The 18535-nt window shown below is 42.7% G+C and overlaps 1 protein-coding gene across 5 annotated transcripts in view; it reads right to left on the bottom strand.

Moving 5' to 3' along the window:
• Positions 1-18535, bottom strand: part of fam13a (family with sequence similarity 13 member A) — a 281599-nt gene that overhangs the window by 255723 nt on the left and 7341 nt on the right. For all 5 annotated transcript variants that reach the window (XM_060926493.1, XM_060926495.1, XM_060926497.1 and 2 more), the window contains exon 2: positions 2169-2385. In XM_060926493.1, the coding sequence (XP_060782476.1) occupies positions 2169-2385 (217 nt within the window). The remainder of the gene's footprint in view (positions 1-2168; positions 2386-18535) is intronic.

An 18535-nucleotide genomic window follows, 5' to 3' on the forward strand; every position in this document is an offset into this window, starting at 1 on the left:
AATCGGGTCAAGGTCACTGGAAAGGTCAACCTTTCGGTCAAAATAACATCTTTTCCATTATAACTCAAAAACGGTTGCTGATAGACTATATTATAAGTATATAGGAACTCCTTTCATTTGGCACCATGATCTTTGACCTTGAGTGACCCTGAAAGGTCAGACTCAAGGTCACGGGTTTTCAGAGGGCTGTAACTTGAAAACGGTTGATGGTAGACAGATATTTACCATTATCAACTTATAGGAAGTGCCATATTGGCTTTCATTTGGCACCGTGATCTTTGACCTTGAGTGACCTTGAAAGGTCAAACTGAAGGTCATGGGTTTTCAAAGGGCTATAACTTTAAAATGGTTCATGATAGCCAGATGTTTACCGTTATCAACATATAAGAAGTCCCATACGGGCTTTCAGTTGCTGCCATGACTTTTGACCTTGAATGACTTTGAAATGTCAAACTCAAGGTCATGGATTTTCATAGGACTATAATCTGACAGCTGATGATTGAGAAATATGACCGTTATCAATATATAAGTATAAAATAAGTGCTGCCGGGCGAGGTTTGTTTTGCCTGGCAACACTTGTTTATGGATTTGCTTTCTTGAAGTCCATCCATCCATCCATCCATCATCTGTAGCCGCTTATCCTGTCCTACAGGGTCGCAGGCAAGCTGGAGCCAATCCCAGCTGACTACGGGTGAAAGGCGGGGTACACCCTGGACAAGTCGCCAGGTCATCACAGGGCTGACACACAGACACAGACAACCATTCACACTCACATTCACACCTACGGTCAATTTAGAGTCACCAGTTAACCTAACCTGCATGTCTTTGGGGGAAACCGGAGCACCCGGAGGAAACCCACACGGACACGGGGAGAACATGCAAACTCCGCACAGAAAGGCCCTTGCCGGCCACGGGGCTCGAACCCGGACCTTCTTGCTGTGAGGCGACAGCGCTAACCACTACACCACCATGCCGCCCATAGGCATTTTATTGGTGTTAATTTGTTAACAAACCTGCCAGTGTTAATAAAACACTGTGCCTTGCATATGAATTTTCTTCAGCTGAACACAGATAAAACAGAAGTAATTCTATTTGGGAAAAAAGATGAAAGACTCAGGATTACCACTATTCTTGACACAAAGGGGATTAAAACAAAAGATATGGTTAAAAATCTTGGTGTTTTCATTGACAGCGAGCTAAACTTTGACAGGCACATGAAAGCAATCACTAAAACGGCATTTTATCACCTAAAAAACATTTCCAAACTAAGAGGACTTATGTCAAAAAATGATCTGGAAAAACTAATACATGCCTTCATCTCTAGTAGGGTTGATTACTGCAATGGCCTTTTCACAGGCCTGCCAAAAAAGACCATCAAACGACTTCAGCTGGTTCAAAATGCAGCGGCGAGGGTTCTCACACGAACAAAAAGAACAGAGCACATTACTCCAATTCTAAGGTCCCTTCACTGGCTTCCAGTAAGCTACAGAATTGACTTTAAAGCATTGCTGCTGGTGTACAAATCTCTAAATGGTACAGGGCCCAATTACCTCTCTGATATGTTGCAGCGGCCTAACCCAATCAGATCTACCAGATCGCAGCAGCAAAATTTACTGTTAAAACGTGTTGTTAAAACAAAGTGTGGTGAAGCAGCTTTTAGCTACTATGCAGTACAGCTATGGAACCAACTCCCAGAGGACATCAAAAATGCTTCTGCTGTTGGCAGCTTCAAATCTAGACTAAAGACCAAGCTGTTCTCAGATGCTTTCTGCTAAATTATTAATATTGCCATCTCTACATGTTTTAAACTCTTTACTTTTACAGTCTGTCCATGTTTTAAATTTTACTTAACTTTTATTCTATTTTATTCTGCTGTTTTTTTTAATTGAATTTTTATCTCATTTTATTATTTTATTTCTACTATTGTTTAATTCTTATTAATTTTCTTCCCCATTTATTTTATGTAATTTTATTCTCTATTGTTTACTGTTTTGCTTTTACTTCTGTAAAGCACATTGAACTGCCACTGTGTATGAAATGCGCTATATAAATAAACTTGCCTTGCCTTGCCATTCCTTCTGTTTGTATTCACTGTATGTAAACTTTAATTCTAAGTACTTTTAAACAAGGCCTGTCGTTAGTTTATTGCTCCTCTCCGCTTTACTCACCATGCTTTCTGAGGTACTCCACCATGTTCCTCAACGCTGAGGGCACGCCGTCCTTCACCAGTCCCAATTTCCTCAGCTCCATCAGGGACAAGCCGAACACCCTCGGACCTGTCTTATCTACCGCTGTGGCAGAAGTCGGCAGATTCTTCAGCACAGGCAGCTGGACCATCTTTTTCATGTCCTCCCTGATCCTGATCTGTACGGATGTTTTGTTGTGCTTAGAGAAACACAAGAAAGGAGAAAAATCAACGACGGGCACTCCTGCCCTCATCACTGTTCCTGCACTCTGGAACCCTCTTGTGAGCCTCTACAGGGACGTGACGGTGTGTCTAACGTGACAAAACAGAATGCCGTGGCTTACAGAATGCGCCAGTTCCTGCAGGGACGTTCAGGGCTCTGGTTGCTGTGCGCCTGTAGCTAAGGGAGTCAACTAAAGCAAGCAAAGGCTTATCTTAAGGAAAGGGAGGGGAGAACGAAAGTCAGCAGGGACTTATCACGCAGAAAAGACAGCTGACAGAGCTTTTATGGACAGAGTAATCAAGCTGTTTGGGAATATTCCCTCTGGGGAATCCTGAACTTTTGAATGAATATCACCTGCGCAAAACGCAGGCCTGTGTAAATAAATGGCCCTGCAAGTAGAACAAACGAACAATTGTGGGTAGAACAGGGCTTTGGTAGGAAGCATTAAATGAACTAGACTACTTACAAAGTCGCTACTTTATTGCAGAGGTGGACAGTAACGAAGTACATTTACCTGAGTACTGTACTTAAGTACACTTTTGAGTATTATTTTTTGGGTGGGAAACTTTAATTTCACTGCATTTGAAAGGTAAATATCGTACTTTTCACTCCACTACATTTCGATCAAGGCCCTCGTGACTATGAAGCAGCTTTGAAAGTGAATGTTTTTTTTTCTTTTCTTTTCTAAAACGTTTTTCCCAGGTGGCACTGAGACAGCCGATCAGTAATCACTAGGGTCACGTCACGTCCATAGACAGGATAAAATCAAGATCAGTGATTTCTCAGCTGCGTTATTTAAACACGATCAGTTGATGGCGGAATGGAAGGAGACGGTTCTTCTGGGGAACGCACACGCACCCATGGCCCATGAACCCATGTTTCAGTTTTCTGAAAGGATTAAAGATTCGTTTCGTTTTAAATGTTTGCTTTGTTTGCTGAAAACAAACCACATCACAGCTGACAAAAACTCACCGTCCAACCTGCGGAAGCGTATTGAGGGATATACTTTAAACGTTTTATTCCAAGAGAAAGCTTGCAGTGAAGTTGTCCGTGCTTTTAGAACTAGCGATAACGTTGCAATAGCTATGCAGTCTGGTTAGAAATTACTTTCTATGGATTTCTATGTCGTGGATAAGGCGCCATACCATAAATCCGGGGACCTGGGTTCGATTCCGACCTGAGGTCATTTCCCGATCTCTCTCTCATTTCCTGTCTCTACACTGTCCTATCCAATAAAGGTGAAAAAAAAACTTTAAAAAAAAGGAGGGCTTTTTTTCTTTAACACAGGGCCGTATTTCTGAAATGCTATTGGCTAGTTCGTTGCTTGGTTACGGTTACACAAATTAGCAAATTTTGTCAACAAAATGGCTGACTCTGCTGTCTCAGCAATGCCACGTTTTGCTATATTTGATGAAGAAATGATAAACCAATTGAAAGCTGCAAGCGAAAATGAAAATACCAAAACAAGTACGAATTTTTGGCTTTCCGTGTTTAAGAAATGGGCCGCAGAAAGACAAATAAACGACTCTCTAGTGGCATATGAATGCAGAAGCGAGGAAAGAAAATGGGGAAAACTACGAACCAGACTCTCTTAAAGTAATGCAGGCAGCATTGGATCGACATCTGAGACAAAATAAATATCCGGGATCAACCCTGAAAGATGTTACTTTTCAAGAATCATGAAAACCCTTAGCAAAAAGTAGTATACTTAAAGTTCATTTTATTAAGTATGCTTCAGTATAAGTATAGCAAGTATACTACAGACCATGTACTTTTAGTGTACTAGAAAGTATACAAATTTAATACTTTTTCGGACTAAACTGGAACATTTCAAGTTTATAAAAGTATACTTTAAAGTTCATTTTAAGTTTGCAAAAGTACACTTTAAAGTATACAACAAGTACACTCATCTATATACTATCAATGTACTTGGTATATCCCTCTCGCATGCTTAAAGTATACCACAAGTACACTTATCGATATACTTCTTTTTTTGGGCTTTTTTCACCTTTATTGGATAGGACAGTGTAGAGACAGGAAATAAGCAGGAGAGGGATCAGGAAATGACCTTGGGTTGGAATCGAACCCAGGATTTATGGTATGGCGCTTTAGTTGACTGAGCCACAACGCCCCTTAGTTACATACTTCAAGTCCCTATTTTTAGTTTATTAGTGCATACTTTAAGTATACTGTTATAAATGTTGGTTATTTCACTAGTTTACTTGTTATACTTTAAGTTTGCTTGGCATATTACTTGTAGCTTACTATTTATATACTGGAAATATACTCCTTAATGTATTCTTAAAGTTTACTCATACTGTATGTACACAAGAGTGTGATGCATTTACAAAATCACAAGACAGAATGTTGAAAACAAGTTTGATATATTTTCAAACATTTCAAAAATAAAGACCTATGAAATCAAGTCCTTCCTTACTGGAGAAATTGATCAATAAAGTCAAGTCAAAAGTTTTTCTGTTTTTGTGTATGATTTTAAGGTACATAAAGATAATGCAATTGAGCACACATACTATATACTGTAAAGTTTTAAACTCCAGCATTATATTAATATATTAATTAAATGTTAAGCATGAGTCAATGACTTGACCTTATTATGCACTTGGAGCAAGATATACTAAGTATTAGTACTTTGTGGCAGAAAAACGTGAAAAGTATACTAAAGTATACATTTTAGTATTAAAGTATAAGTGTAAGTCTGAGTATTAATGTACTTAGTCTTAGACTTTTATTTATACTTTTCAGTATAAGCCAAGTATACTTCACTATACTATTCTTAAGTATATAAAATATAGTTTATAAAAAGTCAACTTCAAGTATACTTCCTCAGTTTTAGTAAAAAATTAGTATACTCATAGTACACTTGAATAAACTTCTTTTTGCTAAGGGAAGTCCTCGAGGGAAAAGCGAGAGATTTGCGAAAACAAGGAATGCTTTAGAAACTCAAACGTGCAAGATCGTCTTGCGCCCTGATTGGTTCAGTGTGGCAGCAGAGGTGTGGTCAAGCGTCGGTCTGTGACCGGAGGGCGGAGTCAGGGAAGGTAAGTGGCAGAATCACTGCACCTGATGTTGATTAACGTGTGTTTGTGTCTTCCCCAGTGACCGCGCCCTATTTAAGGAGAGAGCGAGAGCAGAGGAGGAGCTCTCTCCCCAACCAGACACCTGATGTGTGTGCACGTGTCTATGTGTGTGTACGAACGAGAGTGTGCAGAGACAACTGAAAAGTGTCAAAATAAAGAGTTACGAAACTCAGTTCTGGCCTGCCGTCTGGACAGCCGCCAAATGGTCCTCCGCCAGCTCGATGGCCTGATCCAGCGACGCCGGGCGGTGGCACTGGACCCACTGTGCGGTTCCTGCTGGTAGGCGAGCGATGAACTGCTCCAGTACCACCTGATCGATGATTCCCTCGGCGTCGCGGTTGTCGGCCCTCAACCACTGCCAGCAGGCGTCCCGGAGTTGCTGGCCAAACGCGAACGGCTGGCCGACTTCCTCCAAGCGCAGAGCGCAGAAGTGCTGTCGCTGCTGTTCAGGGGTGCGCCCCACACGCTGGAGGACGGCCCAGCGGAGGTCTGCGTAGACCATCCGGCGGTCGCGGGGAGCTGTAGTGCGGCCAGCTGCGCCTCGCCCGTTAACAGGGCGAGGAGGCGCGCCGCGCGCTGTTCCACCGGCCAGCCTGAGGCCTCTGCTACCTGCTCGAAGAGCGTGAGGAAGGCCTCAGGGTCGTCATGCGGGACCATCTTCGTTAGGGTGAGGGGGGGAGGGCCCGCGGCAGTGGAGGTGGTGGACCCCGCCGACGCGAGGAGGTGCCGGAACGCCTGTCGATCTTCCTGCTTTGCCAACACCAGGGCCTCGAACCGTTGCTCTTGCTCCTTCCGGAGGGCGACTAGCGCCTGGTGCTGGCTCTGCTGGGCCGCGGCGAAGGCGTGGACCAGGTTGGCGAAAGGGGAGGACTCCATGGGGCTGTTCTTCTTCTGCGGTCCCGTCCCGGGTTTCAGCACCACTGTAGCAGTTTGTAGGAGTGGGAGGAGCACAAAAGACAGCAGGCCAGAACTAAGTTTCGTAACTCTTTATTTTGACACTTTTCAGTTGTCTCTGCACACTCTCGTTCGTACACACACACACACACACACAGACGCGCACACACATCAGGTGTCTGGTTGGGGAGAGAGCTCCTCCTCTGCTCTCGCGCTCTCCTTAAATAGGGCGCGGTCACTGGGGAAGACACACAAACACACGTTAATCAACATCAGGTGCAGTGATTCTGCCACTTACCTTCCCTGACTCTGCCCTCCGGTCACAGACCGACGCTTGACCACGCCCCCGCTGCCACATTCAGAAAACGTGAATGACAAATGTTGTGAACTTGAATGGCTTCCGAAGTATGAATTTGGCCCTTTCTATTATGAAGAAGTAATCGTATGGTTCCTCGTAAAATTAAGGATCAATTTCACTCATGATTTCAAAGTTTTGAAATTTTCAAAACTTCGAAATCTCATCTCATCTCATTATCTGTAGCCGCTTTATCCTGTTCTACAGGGTCACAGGCAAGCTGGAGCCTATCCCAGCTGACTATGGGCGAAAGGCGGGGTACACCCTGGACAAGTCGCCAGGTCATCACAGGGCTGACACATAGACACAGACAACCATTCACACTCACATTCACACCTACGGTCAATTTAGAGTCACCAGTTAACCTAACCTGCATGTCTTTGGACTGTGGGGGAAACCGGAGCACCCGGAGGAAACCCACGCGGACACGGGGAGAACATGCAAACTCCACACAGAAAGGCCCTCGCCGGCCACGGGGCTCGAACCCGGACCTTCTTGCTGTGAGGCGACAGCGCTAACCACTACACCACCGTGCCGCCCAACTTCGAAATCACTCATGAAATTAATCCTTAATTTTACTCGGCCCCATACGATTACCTATACGTAGCCCTTAGATATTCATAAACTCTACTCCTCTTTTTTTCACATCAATTAATGGAAAGACGTCATAAATAGAAGCTATGTTTAACGTCGAAACATTTCATTTCATTATTTTTAAACCGTTTTTGGTCTACAGCATTTCTTTACTTTACATGTGCCTAAGACTTTTGCACAGTAGATAATTGTAGAGCGGCGGCTACATTTATCGACAGTCCATAATTATCGACACCTTTTCAGATTTACCAATAAAAAACAATTTTACAAAGCTGAGTTTCAGTTACGACAATTGCTTAATTAATCAACCGGAAGACCCGCCTCGCCCTTTGATCCTGTCGTCTGATGACACAGCTCGTTACCTGAGATGGAATCATTTTTAGCACAATCAGCAATTTGACGAAAGCCCGGATGTCGTCATCATCGCAGGTAAGCATGGTGGAAAGATCATGGACATGTTTTTACTGATCAAAAACTTTCACAGATATTTCATGATCTCCTTGTCGAGACCTACTTTGTTTCTTACTCTTTCATTTGACAGACGCCAATTCGTATCTAAATGCGCGTTTGAGAAATCACGTGAGGTGTCGATAATAGTGATCACTTTCACCAGTGTCCACCATTATCGACACCCTGTGGAATTAAGTGACATTTACAACTGTTATGGAACCGTCTTTGTGTAATATTGTTGAAGTCGATGAAGTACTTAAAAAAAAAATAAAAGTGCTGTGATTTATTTTTTTTTTTCTTTTTCTGATTCATAACAGAATGGAATGTTTAGAGTATTTGAAATCCGATTGCAATAAATAGAATTAGACCAGAATTAAATTCCTAGCATAGAAAAAATTACATGCTTAAAATATTCAGATTTTTCTATTTCATGCAGAAATTTTTGTGGCCACTGCCTCCCAGAGGCGAAGCGAGGCTGTAGCCACTATGTCATCGTGTTGTAAGAATGAGTGTAACAATCGCGCACTGCGCATGCAGGTGTTCCTATTAAAATGGCCGGTGAGTGTATACAATTCGGTTCCCCATTCGAAATAAATGGACTAGACTAAAGAAATCGCTTTCAGACATGTTTATGCTTATTACTCAGGGAAAGTGCGTTCCGATTTTAAAATATACTCCAGGTCGTCCCCCTTTCCTCGCCTTCTTCGGCCAGTGGTCCCATGTGTGATGGAGCTGTGACGCACTTCCAAGTTCTTACAGGAAGTTGTCGAAAAGAGTATTGAGACCACTGAGCTCTAGCGCCGAGCCATTTCCGGGAAATAAGAGTTTGGGTCATGGTGACAGCGTGTGTGTGTGTCAGCCTCGGTTCGGAGGTTTCAGTTTCGAAAACTGTAAGAGGTAAGAGTCGAATAATATAAAGTACAGACACTTGGTATATTTTACTTCTGTGATTTTTAAATTGTTCATTTTTGGATTACACTTCATTTTTGTGGCTGCTGCCTCATAGAGTAAATATCTCATCTCATTATCTCTAGCCGCTTTATCCTTCTACAGGGTCGCAGGCAAGCTGGTGCCTATCCCAGCTGACTACGGGCGAAAGGCGGGGTACACCCTGGACAAGTCGCCAGATCATCACAGGGCTGACACATAGAGACAAACAACCATTCACACTCACATTCACACCTACGGTCAATTTAGAGTCACCAGTTAACCTAACCTGCATGTCTTTGGACTGTGGGGGAAACCGGAGCACCCGGAGGAAACCCACGCGGACACGGGGAGAACATGCAAACTCCACACAGAAAGGCCCTCGCCGGCCCCGGGGCTCGAACCCAGGACCTTCTTGCTGTGAGGCGACAGCGCTAACCACTACACCACCGTGCCGCCGCTAGAGTAAATATATATATGCTATATTTACTGTATGGACATGGGATCAGAAAACAACTTTATTTATCAGCAGCAGCCACATGGACCCATAGGGGACCTTTTTTCAGTTTGCTGTGAATATCTACCACATATTACAATATCAGGAGACAGTTTATATTTTTAGATGTAAAAATATAAAGTTTTGGTTCGAGGAATGACATGCGACCTTTGACCTGGATTTCCATGTGGTTACAATATCAATTGCCTGTTTATATTTATTAGCAAACTACAAAACTGGGGGTGTCATGGCTCAGATAGCTAAGGCACCATACCATAAATCCGGGGACCCGGGTTCGATTCCGACCCAAGGTCATTTCCCGATCCCTCCCCGTCTCTCTCTCCTGCTCATTTCCTGTCTCTCTATACTGTCCTATCTATATTTAAAAAAAAAAAGTAAACTACAAAACTAGAAATTAATACAAACAACAAATGATTAACAAAATGTGATCTATAAAGATACTTAAAGTGGGTAGAAAGTGGAACAAAAAGATTTTCTGATGCAGGTTAAACATTATCAGTTCATTTGTTTATAAACATTATAATTACTTCCTCATTTACGTAAACACTGACCTCGATATGTTTATATAAAAGATATTTTGTATGAAATATAAGTCTATGGAAAACAAATTTTAATTAAAAACTATGTTTTGTTAGCTTAATACCACATACCAATTATTATTCTTTTTAATAAATAATCATTTGGATGTTGATAATTGTGGAACAGTATCGATAATTGTGGAAAGGTGTCAATAACAGTGGACAAAGGTGTCAATAACTGTGGAACGGTGTCGATAACTGTGGACAAAGGTATCGATAATTGTGGAATGGTGTCAATAACTATGGACAAAGGTGTCGATAACTGTGTAACAATGTTGATAACTATGGACAAAGATGTCGATAATTGTGGACAAAGGTGTCGATAACTGTGGACAAAGACGTCGATAATTGTGGAACAGTGTCGATAACTGTGGACAAAGATGTTGATAATTGTGGAACGGTGTCGATAACTGTGGACAAAGGTGTTGATAATTGTGGAATGGTATCGATAACTGTGGACAAAGGTGTCGATAACTGTGGACAAAGGTGTCGATAACTGTGGAATGATGTTGATAACTGTGGACAAAGATGTTCATAATTGTGGAACAGTGTCAATAACTGTGGACAAAGGTGTCAATAATTGTAGAATGGTGTCGATAACTGTCAACAAAGGTGTCAATAATTGTGGAACAGTGCTGATAACTGCAGACAAAGATGTTGATAATTGTGGAACGATGTCGATAACTGTGGACAAAGATGTCCATAATTGTGGAACGGTGTCGATAACTGTGGACAAAGATGTCTATAATTGTGGAACGGTGTCGATAACTGTGGACAAAGATGTCGATAATTGTGGACAAAGGTGTTGATAATTGTGGAATAGTGTTGACAACTACAGACAAATGTTTTCGATAATTGTGGAATGGTCTCAATAACGGTGGACAAAGGTGTCGATAATTGTGGAACGGTGTCAATAACTGTGGACAAAGATGCTGATAATTGTAGAATGGTGTCGATAACTGCGGACAAAGATGCTGATAATTGTAGAATGGTGTCGATAACTGCGGAGTAAGATGCTGATAATTGTAGAATGGTGTTGATAACTGCAGATAAAGGTGTCGATAATTGTGGAACGGTGTCGATAACGGTGGACAAAGGTGTCGATAATTGTGGAATGGTGTCGATAACTGTGGACAAAGATGCTGATAATTGTAGCTGTGTTGATAACTGCAGACAAAGGTGTCGATAATTGTGGAATGGTGTCGATAACTGCAGACAAAGGTGTCGATAACTGTGGACAAAGATGTCGATAACTGTGGAATGATGTTGATAACTGTGGAAAAGATGTTCATAATTGTGGAACTGTGTCGATAACTGCGGACAAAGATGTTGATAATTGTAGAATGGTGTCGACAACTGCAGACAAAGGTGTCGATAATTGTGGAACGGTGTCAATAACTGGACAAAGGTGTCGATAATTGTGGAAAGGTGTCGATAACTGCAGACAAAGGTGTCGATAACTCTGGACAAAGATGTCGATAACTGTGGAACAATGTACTGTGGAAAAGATGTTCATAATTGTGGAACTGTGCCGATAACTGCGGACAAAGATGCTGATAATTGTAGAATGGTGTCGACAACTGCAGACAAAGGTGTCGATAATTGTGGAACGGTGTCAATAACTGTGGACAAAGGTGTCAATAACTGTGGAACGATGTTGATAACTGTGGACAAAGATGTTCATAATTGTGGAACGGTGTCAATAACTGTGGACAAAGATGCTGATAATTGTAGAATGGTGTTGATAACTGCAAACAAAGGTGTCGATAATTGTGGAACTGTGTCGATAACTGCGGACAAAGATGCTGATAATTGTAGAATGGTGTTGATAACTGCAGACAAAGGTGTTGATAATTGTGGAACGGTGTCGATAACTGTGGACAAAGATGCTGATAATTGTAGAATGGTGTCGATAACTGCGGACAAAGATGCTGATAATTGTGGAACGGTGTTGATAATTGCAGATAAAGATGCTGATAATTGTAGAATGGTGTCGATAACTGCAGACAAAGGTGTCGATAATTGTCGAACGGTGTCGATAACGGTGGACAAAGGTGTCGATAATTGTCGAACGGTGTCGATAACGGTGGACAAAGGTGTCGATAATTGTGGAACTGTGTTGATAACTGCGGACAAAGATGCTGATAATTGTAGAATGGTGTCGATAACTGCAGACAAAGATGCTGATAATTGTAGAATGGTGTTGATAACTGCAGACAAAGGTGTCAATAATAGTGGAACGGTGTCGATAACGGTGGACAAAGGTATCAATAATTGTGGAACGGTGTCGATAACTGTGGACAAAGATGCTGATAATTGTAGAATGGTGTCGATAACTGCAGACAAAGATGCTGATAATTGTGGAACGGTGTCGATAACTGTGGACAAAGGTGTCGATAATTGTGGAACTGTGTCAATAACTGCGGACAAAGATGCTGATAATTGTAGAATGGTGTTGATAACTGCAGACAAAGGTGTCGATAATTGTGGAACGGTGTCAATAACTGTGGACAAAGGTGTCGATAATTGTGGAACAGTGTCGATAACCGTGGACAAAGGTGTCGATAATTGTGGACAAAGGTGTCGATAACTGTGGACGAAGATGTCGATAACTGTGGAACGATGTTGATAACTGTGGACAAAGATGCTGATAATTGTAGAATGGTGTCGATAACTGCGGACAAAGGTGTCGATAATTGTCGAACGGTGTCGATAACCGTGGACAAAGGTGTCGATAATTGAAACTGAAATGAAGAATAGATAAAAGAGGCTCTGAAAATGGCAAAGATTCACATGCAGACTGCTTTATAGGCACATAAATAAAAATATAGAGGTTTTGAAAACCCTAATTCATATAATAATATCTCATATAAATGAGACTGACATTCACACTGGTGTATACACTGATATAAACAGAAAGCTCACCTTCCAGGACATGACACCTGTGTAAAAACATAAAACTAGGAATGTACATTTCAGTCTTTAATCTACATTATTGCTGAGTCTGTTAAAAACACTGAAGGAAGGCTGAATTACATCAGAAAAGCTACAAACCTGGCTTTAGCCCATGAGCTCTTTTGTCGCGTTGAATGAAAGTCCACTATTTAAATGTGTTTAAAAAGCCCAGAATGCACCGTTTTAATTCCAGACGTCCATCACGTCCATTTCTAACAGTTATTACTCGGCTCTGAGCCGTCATGAAGCCTTCATAAGCTCATTAACGCTCGTACACCATCCAGAAACAGCGTTTTATTCCGGTTAATACTGAGGAGCCACATTCCAGCTGTCAAGCGCTCATGAGTGGTTTCCATAGCAACTGGCAGACAGCAGGGTCGATACGCACGTGCCATTTTTACCCGTAATGAAAATGACAGTAAACACGCGCGCGCAGGCGCGCACGCGCACTATGAATTTGCTGTATCCATCATGTAGGGGAGAGTGGGGTCAGTTGTAACTGTCTTTTTTTTGTAATTTTTTTTCTCATCTCATCTCATTATCTCATTCTCATCTCATTATCTGTAGCCGCTTTATCCTGTTCTACAGGGTCGCAGGCAAGCTGGAGCCTATCCCAGCTGACTACGGGCGAAAGGCGGGGTACACCCTGGACAAGTCGCCAGGTCATCACAGGGCTGACACATAGACACAGACAACCATTCACACTCACATTCACACCTACGGTCAATTTAGAGTCACCAGTTAACCTAACCTGCATGTCTTTGGACTGTGGGGGAAACCGGAGCACCTGGAGGAAACCCACGCGGACACGGGGAGAACATGCAAACTCCGCACAGAAAGGCCCTCGCCGGCCACGGGGCTCGAACCTGGACCTTCTTGCTGTGAGGCGACAGCGCTAACCACTACACCACCGTGCCGCCGCTCCAGTTTTCTGGAAAAAAAAAAAACTGGTGGTGCAGTGGTTATGCCCTGATCACACTCCAGCTTGCGTGAATAAGTACTTGGCGATGAAAAATTGGTAGTATTGCCACCAATTGTACAATACACGGCGACCAGGAGTTGTTTTTTGTTGTGTCGCCGCCTCATGAGTGGCCAAAAATGTCGCGAAAAATTTCAATGCATGCATTAAAATTTGGTGGCGATTTTTCCGTCAGCAAGCTAAACAGTGAATATTCATAGATGGGTTTGGGAATAGGGCGGCATGGTGGTGTAAAAACAAACATACAAACAAATTCATATATTGTTTGTAGAAGCATTTACATAAGACATATGGTATCCATGAAAATCTGGTTAGTTGGGGGGGAAAAAAGGTTTATATCCTTTGAGAGCTGCTGCTGAGTTTGTGTAAATTTATATAAATTTCAATGAAGGGACCTTAAATCAAATAACTGGCAAATAACCGCAACTGCAATTGTATATATGGATTACTCTATCGAGGTCACATTGCTTATTATTTAATGTTAATGACTTTTCATATTAATGACTTCAAGAAAGGGGGCGGTACAGTGGTGTAGTGGTTAGCGCTGTTGCCTCACAGCAAGAAGGTCCTGGGTTCGAGCCCAGCAGCCGATGAGGGCTTTTCTGTGCGGAGTTTGCATGTTCTCCCCGTGTCTGCGTGGGTTTCCTCCGGGTGCTCCGGTTTCCCCCACAGTCCAAAGACATGCAGGTTAGGTTAGCTGGTGGCTCTAAATTGACCGTAGGTGTGAATGAGAGTGTGAATGGTTGTTTGTGTCTATGTGTCGGCCCTGTGATGACCTGGCGACTTGTCCAGGGTGTACCCTGCCTTTCGCCTGTAGTCCTGTAGAACAGGATAAAGTGGCTACAGATAATGAGATGAGATGGGAACCTGAAAATTCAGTTCCTAGCTGGAACCAAAATATAGCTAGCTTTTCCAGCATGAACCATGACATTAGCAGGCGTGTCATTAGTTTTGAGAGCAAGCAGAGCGCAGCAATAGAAAACACAATGGAAACTGAGACATGTTCAGAAAAAATGGACCAAAAACAAAATCTGCAATAACAAAACAAAAGCTTGAAGGTAATCAATATGCTCCACCATCTTGCTACTACTGTTTACTCCCATTGTGAATTGTGGAACATTCTCTGCATCCTTGATTATAACAATTCTGCTCAAAACTGGTGAAAACATGGCCTGGTTCAAGAACCCATTCCCTGTTGGCCAAAAAGGGGTATGTTTGGAGTTTGCATGTTCTCCTTGTACCTGTGTTGTTTTCCTCCCACAGTCCAAAGGATTAGGTCAAGTGGCTACTCTAACTTGCCCACAGGTGTGAATGTGATTATGAATGTTAGTTTGTCTCTGTGTTAGCCCTGCGATAGACTGGTGACCAGCCCAGGGTGTACCCCACCTCTTGCCCAATGTCAGCTGGCACTGATTCCAGCTCACCCATGATCTGCAATGGATAAGCGGTATAGAGACTGAATGAATAAGGAAAAAAGTAATAAAACAGAATATACTGGGCTAAATATGTGCATTTTAATCTTGATCTTTAAATGCTTATATTGTTCAGAGTTAAAGGCAATATAGAGACAGGTTTTTTAAATGGTACAAGACCATGTCAAAAACTGAATAACAGATCTGCAGATTCCTCACAAGTACACCCAGATCAACGGCTTCTTCACTTCATGGAGACACTGAAGATCCTTAAAGATCGCACAGATAAAAAGCTTTCCATGACACATCATGAAGGTATACTGTAAGTCATTTTGTATGATTACAACCAGCTTGGGCATGCAGTACACAACAAGGTTTTATCCCACATCCAGTCAACTCCTTCAATTCCAAGCTATTAAACTTAAACCATATTATTCTGGTGCGGGTTGGGGGGGGGGGGGGGGGGGGGGCACATGCCTCTCCGTCCCCAAAAAAAAGTTTTATTGCATGGCTACTTGGAATTGTGACTTGATTGTATTGCAGATACCAAGATATGCTCCCGTTTTTGTCAGTAACAGTGCTGAAAACCTGAATTCAGAGCAGCTTCCAAACATGGCCACTCCAGACTACACTTCTCAAGAGTCACAGCCCCACCCCCCCCGTCACCGGAATTCTAATCTCTTCACCTGCAGCCAATTACCCTGCAATCACTCAGTGCGTTTACATGCACATAGAGAAAATCGAATTTCTGCCGTAGCTCGACTGACATCGAAGTTCTAAATGCCATGGAAACACCTTAGCTCGGCTGAAATCGAACCGAACTGGATTTCTCATAATCGAGCTACGCGACCTAGATTATGCGATTGTAGCCGAGCTACTTAGTGCATGTAAATCCTATTGAGCTACGTAGTCGAGCTACTTACTTCAGCACTGCCCCTTCCGGAAGTGACGAGTGACGAGACCACAAGCGGGAAACACAACAGCTTTGGTCGGCATGACAGCAGTAGTAGAAACGTGCACTTCTGGAGCAATGAGGAGATAGAGTTCATGCTCATTCAGCTTAAGGAGTTGAATATATATATATATATATATATATATATATATATATATATATATATATATATATATATATCAATGTTGCTGTCCTCGTCGTCGTTCTTCTTGTGAACACGGAACTGATAACTTTGTTTATACTCTTGAATAGCTCTTCTTCATGACGACAACCGGAAGTGTACCAACACGATGGGGCGTGTAGCGCCACCTGTGGCTTGGGTGCACAATGTACCTCACACAATAGCTCGATTTCCTTGTGTGCATGTAGGATTGGATTTCTCTGGCACCCCTGCTGGGACCCTTAGCTCGATTACCGACAGTAGCTCGATTTGGATGTGCATGTAAATGCACTGACTGACCCTATCTAAGCTCAGCAAACACTCACTCCAGTTGCGAAGTATCGTTCTGTGTCCTGTACCTGACTTTACCAAGCCTTTTTATCTACTGACTTCCTGTTAACAACCTCTGTTCCTGATCTCATTTGACTTCGTTTTCTTGTCTGCCCTACGCTGCGCTGTTCACTGATTAATCGACCCACGCCTGTTTCCTGACTACGATTTCTGACTTACGTTTTGGATTTGTCTGTGGTTAGCATCGTACCCGCTCTCCCCTGTGATCTGATAGTTTTTTAATTAATAAGGTTTTAAAAAATAAACTAAATAAATCATTATGTGGGATTGAGCTGAAGAGTTTATGATATAAATTTATATTTAATAGTGGGCCCTAGCTTAGGTTTTTTCACTCATGACACAAATACAGTGAAAAGCAACCTGGGCGAGTCCTGTTGGACTTTAACAGGGTGCGGAAACTTCATGCATCAACATAATAACATACTGTATTCCCGAACTGCGCTGTAGACTACATGTAAACCATGTGTGCCATCCTTTTATGTTTATGGTATCGTTCACACCCATATTTACAAGCCAAAATGATAAGATGCTGCAGCAGGCTTACTGCATACGCACATGTGTCGGCTGTCCAGCTACTGCTCGTATTCATTAATAGGGTATCCCTGTACTCACTATACCCTGTGTACGTACATGGTACACGTGCCGTTTTGGGGGTGAGCCTCACTTTGATTTTTTATGACAGCGGCTGGATTGTGCAAAGCAAGGATGTTCCCAAATATGCATGTGATTTTATATCGGTTGCTACTTTGTCCTGTAACTAGTGCATGGATTGAAAGAGTGAATTCCTCTCTCAGGTACATTAAGAAATAGGAGCACTATGCTGGAAGAGCACCTAAATGCTCTGATCTTCCTGTTCATCCACAGAGACATTAAACTGGATTATGAATGAATGAATGAATGAATGAATGAATGAACCCTTTATTATCACTAGTCACAAGTACCAGCGAAATTGACCATCAACCTGTCCATACACACAATTGACAGAGGGGGAGTAGACAGGATTATGACAAAGTTATTAACATGTATGCTACAAAGCACCCAAGAAGGATGCTTTTTATTAATCCCCTGAGTCTTGGGAACTAAGATTTATTATCGGACTTGTTCACATGCAACTCACACAATCAATGTATAGTTATCTCAGTCTATTAGACTCAGGAGCTCAGATTGCAGTTACTGACTTTGTATTAGAGACATGCAACTCTTGCAGTCTTTGTTTATAGTTATCTCCGTATTAAGCTCTGTCTTAAGTGGCCACTTACATTCCCTCAGTTTCCCTGGGTATATTCATGGTCTTAGGCCAAGTTTACATTAGACCGTATCTGTCTCGTTTTCTTCGCAGTTGCACTGTCCGTTCACATTAAAACGCCGGGAAACGCCTGGAAACGGGAATCCGCCAGAGCCCATGTATTCAACCCAGTTCGTGTCTGGTCCGGTGCTGTGTAAACATTGAGAATACGCGGATACGCTGTGCTGAGCTCTAGCTGACGTCGTCATTGGACAACGTCACTGTGACATCCACCTTCCTGATTCACTGGCGTTGGGATCACACACACAGCGGCTCAGTCCCGAATCACTGCTCGTGAGCTTCACTCGCGCGCTCTGTGAGCTGCGCAAGGCCGGAGTGCGCACCCTCCAGAGGGCACTCGCTGTTCAGGGTGGAGTGATTTGGAGCGCAGGAGGAAGCGCTGAGCCGCACTGACATTTATTTACACATTTCAACTTCCTTCAGGTGCTTAAACTCAGTGAGAACATGAACATCACAGCCAGGTGTGTTTATCTGCTGGAGAAGGTGTTCGCTTGCCATTCTTCCACTTGCAAGTGGTGAGTGACTTGCGCATGCCCGATATGCACTGGGATCATGTGATGTGCCGTCTAATTAGTCATGTGATTAGCGTATCCGTGTAT

This window comes from Neoarius graeffei, chromosome 7 (genome assembly GCF_027579695.1).
Source record: "Neoarius graeffei isolate fNeoGra1 chromosome 7, fNeoGra1.pri, whole genome shotgun sequence".
NCBI classification, from domain to species: Eukaryota; Metazoa; Chordata; class Actinopteri; order Siluriformes; family Ariidae; genus Neoarius; species Neoarius graeffei.